The sequence below is a fragment of the Cherax quadricarinatus genome, chromosome 64 (genome assembly GCF_038502225.1).
Source record: "Cherax quadricarinatus isolate ZL_2023a chromosome 64, ASM3850222v1, whole genome shotgun sequence".
Lineage (NCBI taxonomy): Eukaryota > Metazoa > Arthropoda > Malacostraca > Decapoda > Parastacidae > Cherax > Cherax quadricarinatus.
Genome location: NC_091355.1, coordinates 6178536 through 6199543, shown reverse-complemented (window position 1 = coordinate 6199543; position 21008 = coordinate 6178536). Strand labels below are relative to the sequence as shown.

The following is a 21008-nucleotide window of genomic DNA, read 5'->3' as shown; positions in this document are numbered from 1 at the left end:
AGAGAGAGAGAGGAGGAGAGGAGAGAGAGAGGAGGAGGAGAGAGAGAGGAGAGGAGAGAGAGAGAGGAGAGAGAGAGGAGGAGAGAGGAGGAGAGAGAGGAGAGGAGAGAGGAGAGGAGGAGAGGAGGAGAGAGGAGGAGAGAGAGAGAGGAGGAGAGAGAGGAGGAGAGAGGAGGAGAGAGAGGGAGAGGAGAGAGAGGAGAGGAGAGAGAGGAGAGGAGAGAGAGGGAGAGGAGAGAGAGGAGGAGAGAGAGAGAGGAGGAGAGAGAGAGAGAGGAGAGAGAGGAGAGAGAGAGGAGAGGGAGAGAGAGGAGGAGAGAGGAGGAGAGAGGAGAGGAGAGAGAGGTGAGAGAGAGGAGAGGAGAGAGAGAGGAGAGGAGAGAGAGAGAGAGAGAGAGAGGTAGCGGAGAGAGAGGAGGAGAGAGAGGAGGAGAGAGAGAGGAGAGAGAGGAGAGGAGAGGAGAGTTGAGAGAGAGGAGAGAGAGGAGAGGAGAGAGGAGGAGAGAGAGAGAGGAGAGGAGAGAAGAGAGAGGAGAGATAGAGGAGAGGAGACAATAAAGAGGAGGAGATCCGAGGAGGAGAGATTAAGAGAGGAGAGAGAGGAGGAGATAGAGAGGAGAGAAGAGAGGAGGAGAGATCGAGAGGAGAGAGGAGAGAGAGAGGAGGAGGAGAAGAGAGGAGAGATAGAGAGGAGAGAGAGAGAGGAGAGAGAGAGAGGAGAGAGAGAGGAGAGAGAGAGAGGAGAGAGAGAGGAGAGAGAGAGGAGAGAGAGAGGAGAGAGGAGAGAGAGAGGAGAGAGAGAGAGAGAGAGAGAGAGAGAGAGAAAGCAGTCCTGGAAGGTTAGTTGACACACTCGACAATAAAACTCGCATAACCAAACATACAATTCACTCACAAAATTTAAGACCTTTCACAAAAATACAAAAACTTGTACAGTTTAAATGTAGGTCATTTAAAAAAAAACATCAATTCAGAAGGGAAGCTTTTATGTTTGCAGGCTGAGTTACATCACTTGATCCCTGCTTCATATACTATTGTCATTATCATTAGGTTCTTAACGTATTTATTGAAACTAACGAGGAAACTGACAGACTGGTACCCATCAGCTAATACTAAATTAGCACGTCAAGAGTTAGTGTCCTGTTCTTACCAGAGGTTACCTGGAGGTTATTCCGGGGATCAACGCCCCCGCGGCCCGGTCCACGACCAGGCCTCCCGATGGATCAGGGCCCTGACTAAGGCTAGGTTACCTGCTGGCCGCACGCAGTCCAACGTACGAGCCACAGCCCGGCTGATCCGGCACTGACTTTAGGTATCTGTCCAGCCTCTCTCTTGAAGGCAGCCAGGGTTTATTGGCAATTCCCCTAATGCTTGATGGGGAGGCTGTTGAACAGTCTTGGGCCCCGGACACTTATGGTGTTTTCCCCTTATTGTACCAATGGCGCCCCTCCCTACTTTTTATTGGGGGCATTTTGCATCGCCTGCCCAGTCCTTTTACTTTCGTAGGGAGGATTTCTGTGTGCAGATTTGGGACCATTCCTTCCAAGATTTTCCAAGTGTAGATTATGATATATCTCTCCCTCCTGCGTTCCAACGAGTACAAGTCAAGTGCTTCCAAGCGTTCCCAGTAGTTAAGGTGTTTGACAGAACTTATACGTGCAGTAAAGGATCTCTGTACACTCTCTAGATCTGCGATTTCACCAGCTTTGAATGGAGATGTTAATGTACAGCAGTATTCCAGCCTAGAGAGAACAAGTGTCTACAGTCTTCTTACGATTTTCACCAATTATCGAAACTAGAGTTTGTAAATGCATCTTCACTTTCCACTATACTACCACCTCAAGGCAGAAGTGCTTATGTTTCTACCCCATGTCTTGTTGCATCTCATTTCAAGCTGTTTTTGTCCGCCCTGTTAATTCGTCTGAGCTTCTTGTATACTATATATATATATTTTTTTTTTTTTTTTTTTTTTTTTTTTGGGGGGCTTCCAAAATATTTGGAGTTCCTGCACTCTCACTTCATACACATCAGTGTACCCTCCACAGTTACGGAGGCCTCTGGTTGTAAAAGCTACCAGCCATTTCGGCTTCCACGTTGGTGCTGTGTACATTATAAAAGGGAAGCAGTTGTGGGACTGCTAACTTGTGTGTCAGGTAATTCAGTGTTTTGGACAAATTATACACAACCACGGTCTGGCCAAAATTAAATTACAAAAATGAAAATATTCAAAAGACGCTGGTACATAAGAGGCAGAGCTAGAGCTCTAAATCAATACCTGCAAACAACTAGGCAAGTATAAAAGTGCAAACAAAACAAAGATCAGTTAAAATACTAGGGTTGAATTTAAAAAGCTACCTGCATTTATTTACATTAACGTATATACTACATGCCCGGCTTCTTACACGGCTGGTAGCTAGTCACATTTACCTGGTGACTATCATGACTGGCTCAGTAAAATACAACACATTTGCTTCCCACAAGGATGGTAACTATCCCTTACCTGGTGACTATCGTATCGCAAGAGGGTCGGGGGTTAGACTTCACTACCCAGGGTGATAAGTTATCTGTTCCCATAGCTTTTGGTCCAGCTACACCTGTAGCTTCACCTTCCTGGGGATTATGCTGTAATATTTGTTGCTCTATCCTATTTTCTATCATTCATAGCAATTTCTTCAATAGTTTCTCACATACCTGCATCTTTCATGAGTGGTCGTCCTTTCCTTCAGCCTCATCAGCATCTTTCACATTCATTTTCCCTTTGTGGGTTTTAAAAAACGCATGTTTAATCCCAAAATTTTGTCATTTTCAACTAGACCCCTCTGTTCCCTTTCTAATCCTTACCTTGCAAATTCTTGCTCTGCTATTTTTCTATTTCCCGTTGCCCTTCATAGTCTATTTCCTCCATGCCCTGTTTCATTGCTAGCACTAACTTCCCACACGTCATGGTTGAAAGTTTACCCGAGGTTTGCCAACCTCACACTGCTTAGGTTACAGGGTTGATGCCAGCCGCCTCTACTCGAGCTGTGTTCCCTGTGATATTCGCTCGCATGTCCAATACGCTCTCTTCCCTCAATCTGCACCCCTTTACGTAAAAGTCTACGCAATTTGCATCACGCCCCTTTTCATGGGATTAACTGTCATTCACTTGTTCGATCATTCCTGAAATCAATCCTCTGAAATAACTTTTTTTTTTTTCAAACATATCTACAAAACATACAGTATATAACTATTTTATCTGACAGATCATTTACATAAATTAGAAATTATGGCGATCCTAGCACTGATCTCTTCCTCTTCATACAATCACCCGTCCTAATCCCTCTTAGTGTCTTTTGCCATTTAATTAGATATCAGTTTTTGGATAGGAACTGCTAATTGCTTTCCCGCAGTTCAGGTTTTACCATACACAAACTATACAAACACCAGATTATAACTCTGTGCAAAAGTATGATTTAGTTATCTTAGCATTCATTTCTGAACGCTGTCATAAGACTGGGGCCTGTCATTCATAAAGCCAAGTTGGATGTCTCTGAAGCTCCTCTTGTAACAGTGTTCCAACACTTACTTATCTCCTCCAAAACTTTGGCACTTTACATGCAACAGATACTAGGTTATAAATTAATGCATAATTTTTTTCCTTGCTCGGACTTAAGTACCACAACTACACCTTTCTAGTATTCTGGTAACTATCGCGTGTGTAGGAAGTTGTTGAAGGAAGAGGTCGAGATGTGAAGAGCACCTTGACTGGAAGGGCCCCTCAGTACTCTTAGCAATTAAAAATAAATAAAACGCACACAACACCCAAGGAAAAAGCTGAAGATTTCTGCCTTTTTCCCCAACTAAGCTGTTGGTGCACTATCGCACATTTACAGTGCTTTGATTTCTGCCCAATCTAAATTAAATTAAGTTTGTTACGTTAGCCTAAATTAAGGCATCTATGTATAACAGCTTAACGCCCACGATCGGTGTTTAAACTGCATCATGTTATGTTCAGTGTTACTGAGATATACTGTCATGCTCCACTTTCATTGTAGTTAACTAGCGGTCTCCCTTTTTATCACTTGTTGTACCAAGTCCCTCTAGTGACGTGTGTTGTGTTTATGTACTAGCCTATCTGTAGTGACGTGTGTTGTTTATGTACTAGCCTATCTGTAGTGACGTGTTGTGTATGTACTAGCCTATCTGTCTGCGAGGAGGGTCGAGCCTCTGTATCTGATCCCCGCCTAGTACAAGAGTGTCTTATGGACCCTTATTGTACTTGATCTTTAAACTAGTGTATTGAATTTGCTTTACTTCATCATTCAACACATTCAACATTTGTATCGTGCGAGATTAAGTACTGCCTAACATGAATGTGTTGTCACGTGTCGATTCATAGCTCCTGGGTCCCCATCGTGAAAACCTTTAACGGCTAGTGGCCTCCAGGGAATAGTCATCTTTAATTTCTTTGATACGCTTATCAAGTGTGGATTCCATGCTGGCGCCGCATGCTCAATATGGACATAGCGTAAGTTGTAAACAATCACTTCATGAATCATCGTTCAGGTATTCCTGAAAGTCGTGCTGATGTCACCTAGTTCTGTGTATGCTGGTGATGTTACACGATCTAGATGTACTTATGATACGCTTGGTGCAATGCTTACGCCCGGAGCTTTCTAGTCTCACCTTATTTGCAATGTCTCTCCTCCCAGGTTGTATTCAGTGTCTTCTTACTCTCGTTACTCTTCCGTAGGTACGTGATCGATTTTTTTTTTTGAGAGAGAGGGGGGGGTGAGGGACGAGATGCATACTTGGCATGTGCAAGCGCACGTCATCTGTGTGACGAGTCAATTGCTACACCCCATCCCCCCCACAGTATCGAGCGACCTTGTGCCGTCCAGCAAGAACCATTTAAACAACATTCCAAGATGTTCTCAATGACCCAGTGAACAAGTCATCATGATACAGTTACGTTAACTGTGGTTTCCTGATCAACAAATTGGCAAGATCAAGTATACGGAAAAAGTTCAGCCTACAGAACAGTAATTACTAGACAAAATAAAAACAACGAAAGACTGAACATTACAGAATACAAATTACAAAACTGCACACTACAGAATATAATTATAGAATAAAACACTACATATTTGAACACACTGCAGAACAGCAGATGCTACACGAGTCTAGAGCAGTTAGAACACTTCGAAGGACCACGAATCCTCAAACCCAGTGAAATGAACAGACCTGAACGGTACTCCAAACTGTGTGCACAGCACGCCCAAAAACCAACAGGGCTGTACGGTGCATTCCAAGACTGGACGGAGTGCGAGACAGCTGCGCGAGGTGTGAAAAAGATTTTGGTGCACTGTCTAGGACAGTGAATTTTCCCCCCTCAGTATCATTACCTTCAACCATTTCTTCCTGGAAGCAATTCCAGCATTTATAAGTACAAAATATCTGGTATTTGGTAAAGTACCGAGTGACTTTATAAAAGTTATAGGAATATAAAAGTACATTCAGTATCTCGAGTTTCGACCCCTCCTTGAACTCGTTTCTCGAACTTTCCTTATATACTATACATACAACTCGTGACGGTGGTAATGGCACTGCGCTACTCAATTCCTGAGATTTTTTCCATTTCATTTCACAATTTACTCATTTGCAAGCTCCTGATGAAGCACTGGTAACAGTGCAAATGGCCTTGAGTTGATATTGTACGTCTTCGCGTCTCAGGTTTGTGTGTATGCGCACGCACATGCAAACAACACTCCCTGCAACCATGTATAGGCGAGTACGTACATACGTGCGCACACGCAATGCACAACAATCTCTAAAATAAGTCACTAGGGAATGAAAAACATTAGCTCTAGGGCTTTCGCACTTCCGTGCCTAGTCAGGAGCTTGGCAATGTTGCAAGAGTTGCAACATGTAAGCTTAGGGGAAAAAAATATATCAAGAGGTAGGAATGCGGCGGTGATACTAGACAAACCACATGGACACAGGCTATTGTTTGGAACACAGGCTACTATTTGGAAAGGATACAGGTTATTGTTTGGAGAAGAATTACGTAAATCTACAAACTATAATGTACCTACCTACCTCTGAATTTCTTTCAACCTACCTGTTGAACCCTGGCAAAAACTGTATAAACTCCTGACGAAGTACGAAAGGCCAAGAGCTACTGTTTACCACAGTTTACTTGGAGAGTTCCGGGGGTCAACGCCCCCGCGGCCCGGTCTGTGACCAGGCCTCATGGTGGATCAGAGCCTGATTAACCAGGCTGTTACTGCTGGCTGCACGCAATCCAACGTTCGAGCCACAGCCCGGCTGGTCAGGTACCGACTTTAGGTGCTTGTCCAGTACCTGCTTGAAGACAGCCAGGGGTCTATTGGTAATCCCCCTTATGTATGCTGGGAGGCAGTTGAACAGTCTCGGGCCCCTGACACTTATTGTATCGTCTCTTAACGTGCTAGTGACACCCCTGCTTTTCATTGGGGGGATGTTGCATCGTCTGCCGAGTCTTTTGCTTTCATTGTGAGTGATTTTCGTGTGCAAGTTCGGTACTAGTCCCTCTAGGATTTTCCAGGTGTATATAATCATGCATCTTTCCCGCCTGCGTTCCAGGGAGTACAGGTTCAGGAACTTCAAGCGCTCCCAGTAATTGAGGTGTTTTATCTCCGTTATGCGTGCCGTGAAGGTTCTCTGTACATTTTCTAGGTCAGCAATTTCACCTGTCTTAAAAGGTGCTGTTAGTGTGCGACAATATTCCAGCCTAGATAGAACAAGCGACCTGAAGAGTATCGTCATGGGCTTGGCATCCCTAGTAGTGGCTTATTTTGCATACCTACATTAATATTAGGAAATAATAATCATATATATGCAGAACAATCACTATGAAAAAAAATGAAAGAATTTGTGACTTCTCAAATTATCAAGGAACTATATTCCTTGATAATGTGAGAAGTCACGAAAGCGCTTGGAATTTCACTATTCTTTCATAGTGGTTGTTTTGCATATTCTGATATCACCTGTTTACTGTGATCTTATTGCTAATTATTATATTATTATATATATATATATATATATATATATATATATATATATATATATATATATATATATATATAATTAGTGTGAGGTGTGAGAGGTGTGAGAGTGTGAGTGTGTGAGAGAGTGTGTGAGAGGTGTGAGAGTGTGTGTGAGAGTGTGTGAGAGGTGAGTGTGTGAGAGAGGTGTGTGGAGTGTGTGTGAGGAGTGTGTGTGTGAGTGTGTGAGTGTGTGTGTGTGGAGTGTGTGGAGTGTGTGTGGTGAGTGTGTGTGAGTGTGTGTGTGAGTGTGTGTGGAGTGGAGTGTGTGTGTGAGTGTGTGTGAGTGTGTGTGTGAGTGTGTGTGTGAGTGTGTGTGTGAGTGTGTGTGTGGGAGTGTGTGTGAGTGTGTGTGTGTGTGTGTGAGTGTGTGTGTGAGGAGTGGAGGTGTGGGGGTGAGTGTGTGTGTGGGAGGTGTGTGTGGAGTGGGGAGGTTGAGGAGGGGGTGTGAGTGGAGATGGTGAGTGGAGGGGTAGAGTGAGGAGGTGGGGAGGAGGTGTGAGAGGTGAGGAGAGGTGTGAGGAGGTGTGTGTGAGAGTGTGTTAGAGGTGTGAGTTGTGTGTGAGTGTGTAGTGTGAGTGTGTGTGTGGAGTGTGTGTGGTGGAGGTGTGTGTTGGAGTGTGTGTGAGGTGTGTGTGAGTGTGTGTGTGTGTGAGTGTGAGAGTGTGTTGTTGGTGAGTGTGTGTGTTGAGTGTGTGTGTAGAGAGTGTGTGGGGAGTGTGTGTGTGTGTGAGTGAGGTGTGAGTGTGAGTGTGTGTGTGTGTGTGTGTGTGTGTGTGTGTGTGTGTGTGTGTGTGTGTGTGTGTGTGTGTGTGTGTGTGTGTACTCACCTAGCTGAGGTGTGTCGAGTCCGAGCTCCTGGCCCCGCTCCCTTCCACTCTGATCGCTACTCAGGTCACTCTCCTGAGCTGTGACTTCTTATCATACCTCTGCTTAAAGCTATAAATATGGAATCCTGACCCTTCCTACCTACATCGCATCCCAACTATTCCTGCATCTTACTGACTACTCTGTGGCTGAATAAATACTTCAATACTGTGATTCATCTGTGTCTTCAGCTTCCAACGAGCCTCCCCTTGTTACTGTGTCCAATCTCTCCTGGCAACATCCTGTCTTTGTCCACCTTGTCAATTCCTCTCAGTATTTTTTATGTGGTTATAATCATATTGCCTCATCTCTCCTGTCCTCCAGTGTCGTCAGGTTGATTTCCCCTTAATCTCCTCGTAGGACACCACTCTAGCCTGGGTATCTGTCTTGTGCAAAACCTTGCACTTCTCCTAGGCGGTTCTTCAATACGTGGGGGCTGGCTAGTGTGGGTTCAGGAACTGGTGCCGCATACTCCAATATGGGGCCTAATGTATACGGTGTACAGGGGTCCTGAATGATTCCTTATTAAGATGTCGAATGCTGTCTGAGGTTTGCTAGGCGCCCATATGCTACAGTAGTTATGGCTTGATGTGCGCTCAGGAGATGTGCTCAGTTATACTCAACAAGATCTTTCCTGGAGTGAGGTTTGTAGTCTCTGACCCCTCTAGACTGAATACGTCTAATGGCCTTCTTTGGCCCTTCCCCACCCCTTCATGACTTGCACTGGTGATTGCTGGAACCCAGGAGCTAACACAATTGCTGACCAGGTCTGCAGCCTGTCCAGATCCCTTGTAGTTCTGCTCGGTTCTCTGATCGAGAATCCTTCTCTATCAACTTCACGTCACTTCCTTGCAAACAGGGACATCAGAGTCTATTCCTTCCGTCATGTCGTTCTACAAATCACTTCCAGAGCAGCACTGGTCCTAGGACTGACTCTCGCGGGACCCCTGCTGGTCACAGGTGTTTTTACTCACTTTCCCACCTCGACGTACCATGACTCGCTGCTGTGTGTGCCGTGTGTGTGTGTGTGTGTGTGTGTGTGTGTGTGTGTGTGTGGTGTGTGTGTGTAGTGTGGTGTGTGTGCTGTGGCATGCGTGCGTGCGCGTGCGTGCGTGCGTGCGGTGCGCTGCGTGCGTGCGTGCGTGCGTGGCGTGCGGTGCGTGCCCGTCCGTCCCCTGGAATATGTAAACTGGTCAATTAGCAAGAACTCATTTAAAAATCAAGTCCTTTCTAAATTTTTCTTATATGCCAAGATATATTTTTTCTTATTTATGTTAATGTAAAAATTTTCAATTTTACAAAAGAATCTTAGGAAACTTACCTAAACCTTATTATAACAAGAACATTATTTTAGCTTCAACTCCAACTAAACATATTTGATATTGTCACCAGTAATACTAACAAACAGTCATAGATATGTTAGGTCATAAATGATTTTGGCGAAATTACTGCATACACAAATTCTCAGCTTTTCTCCTATATGTAGTGGTGATAACGCCTTGCTAATGAAGACAAATGACGATAATGTTCGGCCTATTCGGCACGACATGTATATAATTATCTGTTAGGTTCTACTTTCTATTTTCTGCACTGTTGTTCCAGTAGGTGTGTGTAGGGAGTTGGTGCGTCAAGTGATCTATGCACTTCCACTTAAATTAGTGAGAAGTGATTAATCCCTGTAAAATTGTCGCCTCTTAATTATTATTAATTAAGCAGACTTGAAGTGTTGGGGTTACCCGAGTTTGTGGTCTGACACTCACCCTGACCTTCAATCCCTCCCCCCTCAATCCCTCCTACCTCACCCCCGTCCCTACCTTCAACCACAGGTATCCCGCGCTGAACTAAGCTAACTTCCCATTACGTTTGTGGGGGAGTGGGGACGTGAGATGCCACATGCAGGGCTGACGTGTAGTAAAGTCGTTAGGTAAGGGAGGAGGGAGGAGAGAAGTAGGGGTGATAGAAGAATGCCTGGGCAAGAAAAGGGACGGGAGTTGACAGGAAGAAGAAAGATGATTGTGACAGAAATGGGAGAATGAGGGGGGGAAGGGAGGGAGGAGAGAAGGAAGAGGGAGACACGATGGGAAGGGGAGAGGAGAGGGCATAATCAATATACCTGGCGGGGTAGTGGTGTCCCACACATGGATTTGAGAGAATATCACTATTCTTGTAGATAAAGAACCGGGAAGGATAGCCGAAGAAAGGTTAAGGGATAGAGGGCCAGAGGGAAATAGCCCAGGAACCGTGGGAGGTCCTGAGCAACTTACCCGGAGAGAGGATGATAGAGTACAGGGAGAAGAGAAGAGAGAGAGAGAGGGAAGAGAGGAGGAGAGAGAGAGAGAAGAGAGTAGAGAGAGAGAGAGAGAGGAGAGAGAGAGGGAAGAGGAAGAGAAGAGAGAGAGAGAGAAGAGAGAGAGAGAGAGAGAGAGAGAGAGAGAGAGAGAGAGAGAGAGAGAGAGAGAGAGGGAAGAGAGAGAGGGTAAGAGAGAGAGAGAGAGAGAAAAAGAGAGAGGAAGAGAGAGGGAGAGAGAGAGAGAGATGGAGAGAGAGGGAGAGAGAGAGGGGAGAGAGAGAGAGGGAAGAGAGAGAGAGAGAGAGAGGGGGAGAGAGAGAGAGGGAGAGAGATGGGGAGAGAGAGAGAGAGGAGAGAGAGAGTGAGTGAGAGAGAGAGAGAGAGAGGGGAAGAGAGAGAGAGAGAGAGAGAGAGAGAGAGTAGAGAGGAGAGAGAGAGAGGAGAGAGAGAGAAGAGAGAGAGGAGAGAGAGGAGAGAGAGAGGAGGGAAGAGAGAGAGAGGGGAGAGAGAGAGAGAGTGGAGAGAGAGAGGAGAGAGAGAGAGAGAGAGAGAGAGAGAGAGAGAGAGAGAGAGAGAGAGAGAAGAGAGATAGAAAGAGAGAGAGAGAAGAAGGAGTTATGGATGAGAGAGAGGGAAGAGAGAGAGAGAGAGAGAGAGAGAGAGGAGATAAGAGAGAGAGAGAGACAGAGAGAGAAGAGAGAGAGAGGAGAAGAGAGAGGAGAGAGAGAGGGAGGAGAGGGAGAGAAGAGGAAGAGAGAGAGAGAGAGAGAGAGAGAGAAGAGAGGGAGAGAAGAGAGAGAGAGAAGAGGGGGAGAGAGAGAGAGGAAGAGAGAGAGAGAGTAGAAGAGAGAGGGGAAGAGAGAGAGAGAGAGAGAGGGAGAGAGAGAGGGGAAGAGAGAGGGAGAGAGAGAGAGAGAGAGAGAGGAGGGAGAGAGAGAGAGAGATAGAGAGAGAGAGATGAGGGAATAGAAGAGAGAGATGGGAAGAGAGAGAGAGGAGAGAGAGAGAGAGAGAGAGAGAGAGAGAGAGAGAGAGAGAGAGAGACAGAGAGAGAGAGAGGGAAGAGAGAGAGAGAGAGGGAAGAGAGAGAGAGAGAGAGAGAGGGAGAGAGAGAGAGGGAAGAGAGAGAGAGGGGAAGAGAGAGAGAGAAGAGAGAGAGAGGAGAGAGAGAGAGAGAGAGAGAGAGAGAGAGAGAGAGGGAAGAGAGAGAGAGAGAGAGAGAGAGAGAGGGAGAGAGAGAGAGAGAGAGAGAGAGAGAGAGAGAGAGAGAGAGACAGAGAGAGAGAGAGAGTTCAAAAGTGGGACATTGCTAAATGGGAGGTGGACACTAAAAGAAAGTTAGCATCAGGTAGGGTAGGCTCCAAAAGGCCTGGTGGTCCCTGGTCAAGGACAGACAAGGTTATCTGCCTGATGAACTTATTCCACCTCTAAATCGACAGGATGGGACCACTCTACTAGTAGTCAAGAGAAGGCGGACCTCTTTGCTGAACACTTTGCTACCAAAATGCAAGTTCCTGATCCAGCAAGGACCCTCCTTGGCTAGCTGCAAGAACTGTGTCAAAACTGTCAGTGGTGACAATAAGGCAGGAGGAGGTGCATTTCCTTCTTAAATCACTTGACCAGGAAAGGCTGTGGGGCCCATGACAAGTTGAGCCCAAGATTGTTGAGAAGATGTGCAGACGAGCTAGCAGCACCTCTAACTCGCATCTTTCAGCACTGCCTAGTACAGTGCAAATGGCCCTCTCCATGGAAAGAGGCAAATGTAGTCCCTGTTCACAAAAAAGAAGAGCAGAGCAGAAATCAGCAACTACAGACCAGTGTCACCCTCCTGTCAATCACTGGTAAGATCCTTGAGACAAAAATCTCAAGACAAATGACAGATTTTTTTGACTACCACTCACTACTTTGTGATCGTCAATATGGCTTCAGGAAAGGTTACTCTGCTGCTGATCTGTTGTTAAACTCTCCACTAAGTGGCACCAGTCACTGGATTGAATCCAAAGTCAGCTGTGTGGTAGCACTGGACATTGCTGGCGCTTTCGACCGGGTGTGGCACCAGGGCCTATTAGCAAAACTTCAAGCACTGGGAATTGCAGGCTCTACGCTATGTCTCCTCAGTGATTACCTTCATGGTAGATCTCTAAGTGTAGTCCTCAATGGAACGGAATCAGCAAGGCATCCTATTGGGGCAAGCGTTCCACAAGGAAGTGGTGCTGGGTCCACTGTTATGGAATGTCTACTTCAACGACCTTCTTCATCTCATCCCAGAATCACATGCATATGCAGACGACTGTACACTGACATTCACTTATCCAAGAGAAGAAATGCCAGCTTGCTCTAAGCTACATCAATCACCAGCTGAGAGCTATATCAGCTTGGGGAAATAGATGGCAAGTAACATTTGCACCTGAGAAAACGCAAATGATGATCGTCTCTAGGCACCATGATGGTAATGCTGGTGCAGTAGTAAGGATGAATGGGACGATGTTGGCACCTGGAGAAGTTGATATCCTTGGGGTGAAATTTGACTCCAAACTAACCATGAAGAACCATGTTGTAAATCTTGCAAACAAGGCAGCCAGGAAGCTTACAGCACTTCGCCGTATCTCGCATCTGCTTGACAGTAGGGGTTGCAAGATCCTGTACGAGGCACAAGTACGCTCACACCTTGAGTATGCTCCACTTTCTTGGTTTGCCTGCCCCCCCTCTCATCTGCGACTGCTTGACAGAGTAGAGAACAGAGCAAGACGTCTCATCTCTCGCCTGGACCCATCCTGGATAGATCTGTCATTTCAGCAGAGCCTTCAACATAGGGATGTGGGTGGCCTTACTGTTATGTACAAGGCCAATATTGTCAAAATACCACACTTGGATCCACTTCGAGGACAGCGTGAAACAAGCTTTTATGCCACAAGACGGGCAGAAAGCAGCAACTTCACTCTGGCTGTACCCTTCTCCAGAACATCACTCCATCTGAGATCATACATACCCAGGATGACTCGAGTATGGAACACATTCGTGCAGCATAATGATGTCAACGAGATAACGTCAGTTGATCAAATGAAAATGCTGGCCCACAGATGGCTCCAACTTCATCCTGTTCCCTACTTGTATGTCTCATAACAATAAAAATGCTTTCAAATGAGCTGATGTAGGTAACAGCTCTTAGCTTGCCAATAAAGTTAGGAATCCTTAACCTGTAAATAGCTGTCAATAAAGCTAGGGATCCTTAACCTTGTCAAACCCTGTGTAAAAAAAAAAAAAAAAAAAAAAAAAGAGAGAGAATGAAAATAAGAGAAAAAGGTTGGACCAGACCAGAGGGAAGCGCGCACGAGCACACAAATTACTTGGCTAAAATTTTTAACTTGTCTTTACACGCCAGTAAAAACTTACAAAATTATTAAACATAACTGAATTTACTGTGGTTATCGGGGAGTGCAGATACAAGTGTGTAAGAAAAGGCAATGTGACGTAGCAAGGAGTTACGCAAGACGAGTGTGAACAAGTCTTACAGGTAAAGAACGAGACAGATGCGAGCCAGCACGTATGAATGAGGAAGAATGAAGGCCGCCACACGTAAAATACAAGAGGGAACCAGAGTGAAGCAGCACTCTTCTAATCGATCCACTTGTATTACTCTGCAGGTACACTAAACTCCAGGAAAGCTAATACATATTACTAATCAGATTAACTCAGTAAACCAGAGTGACGTTACTACATGCTAGAATGAACTCTTAGAGGAGGAAGAATTGAGACAGCGAGATTGGTAACACAAAGAGCGAGACACTGACATGATCTGTAAGGTTATGTTTTGCCAACAGTGAGTGTGGAGAATCAAAACATGATGAAATAACTGTAGTGAATAAGAACAAAACACTGAGAACGACTTGCTGAACTAGATGTGATACACGCAGTGAAATTTCAGTGGGTGAAAGGTTGGAAGGAGTGGAGGGGTAAGTGAGGGAGAGGGAGGATTTAAGTTAGCGAGAGAATCCAGTGAGGTTCACCACGGCTTAAAAATCCAAGAAATACGGATTGCAGGGATTACAGAGCAGTATACAAGGGTGCAGCCCCTCTCAGATGTGACAACAGATGTAACAACTGCACTAAGATGCTCTCACCCACCTGTGTTCAAACTGTGTTTACAGGATACCAGTGTCCTCTCTGGGAGATAGTCAACAGTTATTTTTACTCGTTTGTAGTGGCTTATGAGTAAATTTTTCAACAACTTGCACACCACAACCACCACTCCCATAATCATCACACTGAGAAGAATTTATAGGGTAAAGAGATGAATCCACGGGCCAGGAGCGGGGAGACACTGATGGAAGCTTAAATAATTCGTCACATGGACCTTATAAACAACCTGGCTTATCAGGTCCAGATCCACCGGGACCCCTGGTCAAGGACTAGACCGCGGGGACGTTGACCCTTACCCCCGGAACACCCTCTAGGTAGGCAGGTAGTAAGGAAGTGAACGAATTGGATACGGAAGGAGACAACCCGCATACAGAGTTTTACGAGTGGGTATGAAGGGGTTCAGACATCAAAAACCAGTAATGTCGGTCGATGAAGCTTAAGTAGCAAGTCAGGAAACCAAGACTATCACATCAAACAAATGGCTTAGTATACACAGAGGTGAAAGAAACTACGAATACCGCTAAGGATAGAACTTTCATAAATATTAAACTTATTTGTAAGTGTGTGCCAACTGCATAACATCAACAGAGTATACAAAAGGAAAGACATTAAATTTAATGATTACTTAGAACAAACTATGTCATAGCATTGCCATAACTATTCTACATACACTACCTTAAAACATACCAACTGAAGAATGGAGGAAATTAAAAAAAGATCGGCGTACAAGACGAATTCTAATCACTAAAACGAAAGTTTGGGTTGGGAGAGACCTTGGAGTTTTCACAAGATCATGTTCAAGACGTACATCCATGTTATTATCGTAGCTGCAAGAAAAATTATAGGTAGGATAACTAGAACCTTCAAAACAAGAGATGACAAGCTAATGATGATACCCTTTAGGTCACTCGTTCTCTCTCTGCGCTCGAACAATCTTCTTGTGTACTAACGGTCCTCTTCAAGGCAGGCAAAACTGCCGAGTTGGAAAATAAAGAGACCCTTCAAAGTTCGTATAAACCAAATAAAACACCTAAATTGCTGGAATAGCTTAAGGTTCCTAGATATGTATGCCTTAGAACGTAGGCGAGAAAAATACATTATAATCTACTTCTGGAAGATACTGGAGGGATTGGTCCCAAGCCTGCATTCCGAAATTACTGCTAATGAACACAAGAGGCTTGGCAGACGGTGGAGAATACTTCCAATGAAAAGCAGGTGGAGCTATGAACACACAACTTCGAACGTGTAAAGGGACCACGACTCGATGCCCTCCCTTCACGCATAATGGGGATTACCAATAAACCCACTACTATTCAAGAGGGAACTAAACAGATTCCTGAAAAAAGTTCCTGATTAGCCAGATTGTAGGGCCTGTTTGACTCTGGGTGGCGGGCACTAACAGCTGGATTGATCAAGCAACCAAGAGGCCTGGTCTAGGACCGGGCCACGAGGGTGACGACCTCCTGAAGAGACCCCTGTTAAACAGGCCCTGATCCACCGGGAGGCCTGGTCATGGACCGGGCTGCGGGGGCGTTGATCCCCGGAATAACCTCCAGGTAGCCAGGTAACCCAAGTAATGCAATATTTAAATGCTTCCTTTAAAGACCACAACATTAAATTATAAGACTAATTTAATCACCTGAAGGTATTCCCAAGGTTCTGGCAGACATCTAGTCGTATACAAGCCTCGGCTTAATGTAAAAACCAGAAGCTGTGGGGAGGAAAAAAAAAAGTTAGTGAGCCAGTCATCAGCACACAAGTTGCAGTGAAGCAGGATGCTTCCTCCACAGGTGTCCATGGGTGAAGTGTACCAAGTCTCTTCAATTTTCAGTGAACAGTCTCAAAAGTGAAATAATGTGGGGTCAAATACCCTCAACCTGCAGGTTAGGTTAGGTAAGATTCGTCAGGAAACAGGACAACAGTTTCCTGACGTGGGTCATATGATGACCCACAGCTGGAGCTTTTGGTCATCTGACCGAGGTTGCTGTGGGTAAGGCCCTCCGAGACAGCCACTTCCCAGCCGTGACAGCCCCGAGGTCAATGATGCTGGTCTGCTATACATCCAGCTTTACATGGCAAACATTCACCTCTGAATCTGGTTGTTAATTACTAAAGACAATACACAGAGGGAAGACATGATTACGACAAAATCTTAGAACTTAATAGGGCGGATAGGTACAGAGTGAATTAAGAAGACCAGGAACAAGGGAACACAAGTGGAAGCTGAAGACAGATGGGCCCTAAGGATGTATGAAAGTATTTAAGTTAAAGGATCGTTAAAAAGCGTAATGACTTGGGCGAAGGAATGGTGGAGGCAAACAATTCACAAGTATAAAGGCAATCACCATAATGACCCAACGTAAATACCACCAAAATTAGTATTATCTCTTCATAATCACTAACGCTACCCTCTACAATGACCACTACTCCACAATCATTACTTCCACAATTATCACCAGCCCCATTCCACCACGACAATCACCATCACTTTCCCCTCCACAATCACCACTCATCCCCATTAATCACCATGGCTTACTACCTCCACAATTCCTACCTACAAAATCACCATAACGACGACCACAACAATTACTCATCACTATCACCAATGAAAGCCCAATCTCTACAATCACTATCACCACACAATCACCTTGTGTAAACTACCATCATTATCTCCGTCAGCATTCGTCACACTCGCTACCTAACATAGTTGATATGGATCAGTATTATAAAGTTAATACCTTAAATAACACACTACAGACGTTCGTGTTACAAGTTACACGTCCTGTGAGGCAAGACAGTGCTGTCAACACTTACTGTTACCTCGTGTACATTCCCAGTCAGGGTCTCAAACTGTTATAGATTACGGGCAATAATATCAGCCACAAAGGAAATAAATCTCATTGTTTGTCATTGTTGGGTTATTTTTGATCAAAATAATACTCTACCATCAGTATCATGATGAAAATATTTTTAAAACGGTCTGTTAAACATACCTATGTAAATATAACCACAATACTTACTTTTTATGGGGAAGTAAGACTGTCAAACTTCAGGGGTTCATAAAATCTATAATTGTAGTGTAATATACTAAACTAATAGTGTAGTTACTTCGTTATCTTTGTAGTGAATTATGACTATTAACATTGGTTGTAATATGAGTGTTTAAACATATAAAGGTAGGGGTACTCACCTCACTGTGGGAGATGGGCAGTGTTCGTCCACTATGCTGTGAACCCACCAGGACACAAAGCCTCCAGTTAAGAAGGGAGTGTCGTGAACAGGTGGGTCCTAAGCGTAGATCAGAGGTGGTGGTGGTGCGCGATCTCGTAGACGACGCAACGTGGAACCAACCTCCAGGGTGTTCGCTCGATGCTGAAGGAGTCGTAATAGAGGTGCCGAAGAGCAGAATGGGGGTATGGAGGAGATGCCAGAGCTTCCCTCCAGTGTGGTGGAGGAAGGGATAGGGAGAGGTGGAGGCACTCTTGACAGAATACACAATCACCGCTTCACAAACTGACTGCCAAGCCGTTGTCACTTACCATTTTCTTCAGTTTTCTCGTTCAGGGCAGGAATGCTGTTAGTGTCATGGAAGTAATTTCTAGAGCTTTTACTAACTTGGTCTCTGCATAACCAGCGCTCCATCTCTAGTGATTATTATACCTGTGGTTCACCTTGGCTCACTAGGCGAGGCTTGAGGAATGGTGGTGTGTTTGGGCGTGGTGGCGACTTCTGGTAACTGTGTCCAGAATTGACCAATAATGAAATAATAATACTCCTTTGGCTAATGTAAACGGACACTGTTGTGTGGCTATGGCCTGGAGACTCGTTACTGCACTACACACAAATCATGTACATATCACAAGGGCGGTGACGCTGCGGTTAGCACAAGCAGCAGCAATAACATCAGCAGCAGCGATAGCAGCACCTAGGAGTTGTACCTCCTGCTGCAGCGTCAGCGCCGTTGCATTCTGCTTTTCCTGCTGCTGTTACTACTGCCGCCACGACTGGCCTGATTCACAGTCTCTGGTGGAGGGTGAGCAGTGTGGGGTCAGTCTAGTGTCCTGGTGGGGGCGCCGTAGTGGGGCTCGCCCACCCCACCAACCACAGCGTCACCAGTGTTTACTCTTGGCACTAACGGACCCGGAGGGGCTCGAACCCGTGGGGCCCGGGTACGCACGTGCATTAAGCACACTGCAACCACCCGCACGTGCACGTGTAGGGCTGTGGCGGCGCGGGCGCGGGCACGATAGGGGCGTAGTAGTAGCCATTGCTGTAGATAACGGGCGGAGGAGGGGCTATGTGCACGTCGTAACTGCTACTGCTGCTAGAGCTGCTACTGCTGCTGCCGCTACAGTGCTGCTGCTTGACGTAGAGGCGCTGTTGCTCGGTGTAGAAGACCTGACATGCCAGCTCGTCTATGAGATTTAGTGTCTGGCGTCTCTCATGACCCATTAGACAGACCGTAGACTCGTCAACCACTCTGTGAAGCACCATCAAGTACTCGTAGCGTAGAGATTCATCAGGACCCACGAAGTGGTTCCACAAATACGCCTCCAGCTTAGACTGTTGCTGGGTCACATCGGGGAAGTCGATGAAGAAGCGAGAGCACATATATCTCTCCAGTGTTTTGATCTCCTCGGGTCGAGCGGGCTCGTAGTCCTTAACGAGCAGGTTACAGTATTTTAGAAGGCCTCCCCCACGGATTTCCTCTGGGTTCTTAGTGGCTATTAACTTCTTCTGCAGGTGGTAGAGTGCCTCGGGGAAGTCACCGTAGACGCTCTCTCCGACCACAGTAGGGTAAAAGTTCTCGCTAATGGGCATCTCTGCGCACTCGTAGAACAGGAGCAGCGAGTCTAGAACGATCTGGAAGGAATCTACAGAAAACTCAAACTGTCTCTTCATGCTGTCTACGAACTTGAGTTCGACGTTTCTGCCGCCGTTGTTGGAGAGCGAGATGAGAGACCAGCGGTCAGTATCGTTGACTTTGACCATCTTGTTAACATACCCTTCCTTCATGGAGCAGGAAGACATTCGCTTCTTGCTCACCCCCTCCGGCAGGAAATCCAGCAACACCTCCAACACTGCGTTCTTCACCCTGTCGTAGTTCCTAGGCGTACAAAGGTCAACGGCAAAGATGAGATCAAGATCGTTATAGGCCTGGTCGCTGTCTGTGGCTAAGATATGCGAGGCGGCTCCACCGTTGATGCGTATGTCTCTGACAGTCATGGAGTCTGCCTCCAGCTTGCTCCTTACCATGGAGACCAGGTCTCTCAGCCGAATCTCCAGCGTGGGGAAGTTGCCACGACCATGAATGGGTACCACCTCGTGCAAGACGTCGTTCAGTTGTCTAACTTGGTCGTAGCTCAACACAGCAAACCGTTGGTCGTCCATATTGACGTTAACAAGCCCTTCCATCTTGAGGCGGAGTCGCTCCTGAGTCAGGGCCAGACTGCCGCTCTGTGAGGGGGCAGAGAGGCGAAGAGTGAGTTGAGGTAGAGCCTTGAGTAAACAGCCTATTAAAAAGAGCGAATGGTGGTGTGTGCGTGTGCGTGTGTTGCTAGCCCTGCCAGGTCCTCGCTCCACAACAGCCACTAGTCAACTGACAAGTGGGTTGGTGTGAGCATGGGTGGTGAGGGGTAGCAGGTGGCGGGAGTGCGGCGACCACTACGTCACCACCAACACACATACACGTACACACCACAGCTCCAACTGACTGAACCAACACACTCACCTACCAATCTGGGTCCTGGGTGGACCACCATACAGGTTCATTGCACCATACAACATGCATTCACTGGCCTATTGGAATGCTATTAATGTAAACATGAGAATATTCGGAGGGGGGGGGGGAGGGGTTGTATTTACACATTTATAAGGAATAGTAAAAGTGCCTGACCTAAATATTTTGGATGCTTAAGTGATTATCTAAATCCTTCCATAGCAATAAAACAAACACAAACCTAAACCACAAATTGTACTGTGTGAAGGCCTTATAGAAAACTAATTTACAAGGTGGATATTACATACAGCGCCTGAGGGAATGGGATTCGATCTAAAGAAAGGGAAGACAGATCCAATCCCTTTAATCAAGACCCCCCCCACCAGCATCAAGGCACTCCCGTTGAGGGGGCTGAGCCAGAAAATCAGGTTGGGGAGCAGGAGGAGGAGGCCGGGGACACCCTCCCCTTCCCTGGGGGAAAGGAATACCTGATAAACAAGACAGAAAAGAATGTAACAAGGACAGCGAAGAATTGACTAACAAGGAGAGTTACTCTCTGATAACTTAAGAGACAAGGTAAGTACAGTTAGGTAGCATGTTTGTCTTCCATTAGAGACGGAGGATCAAGCCTCCACCTCACTGAATGATCACCACGGATTTGGAACTTTCTTTTAAACATTTTAAAAACTATACGATTAAAAACAGTGTTGTCTTAGATCCTTTATTTTTTTATACAAACTTCCTGTGGGCAATTACCGCCACATATCGCGGTTTACTTATTATAAAACTATTAAAACAGAGACCTTATAGACAAGTACCGGCCAAGTGAACTTAAATAGTAGGAGGGGCCAGAAGCTACGACTCAAAGCTACAAACACAATAAGCAAGTGAAATAATGGTTTAGAATGACACGTGAGCAAACACCTGG

At 45.7% G+C, this 21008-nt stretch overlaps 1 protein-coding gene across 1 annotated transcript in view; it reads right to left on the bottom strand.

Moving 5' to 3' along the window:
* The window catches only part of LOC128699979 (terminal nucleotidyltransferase 5C), a 402220-nt gene that overhangs the window by 135922 nt on the left and 245290 nt on the right, over positions 1–21008 (bottom strand). Inside the window, exon 2 of the mRNA XM_053792836.2 lies at positions 17552–19818. Within this exon, the coding sequence (XP_053648811.1) occupies positions 18544–19818 (1275 nt within the window). The 3' untranslated portion in view covers positions 17552–18543. The remainder of the gene's footprint in view (positions 1–17551; positions 19819–21008) is intronic.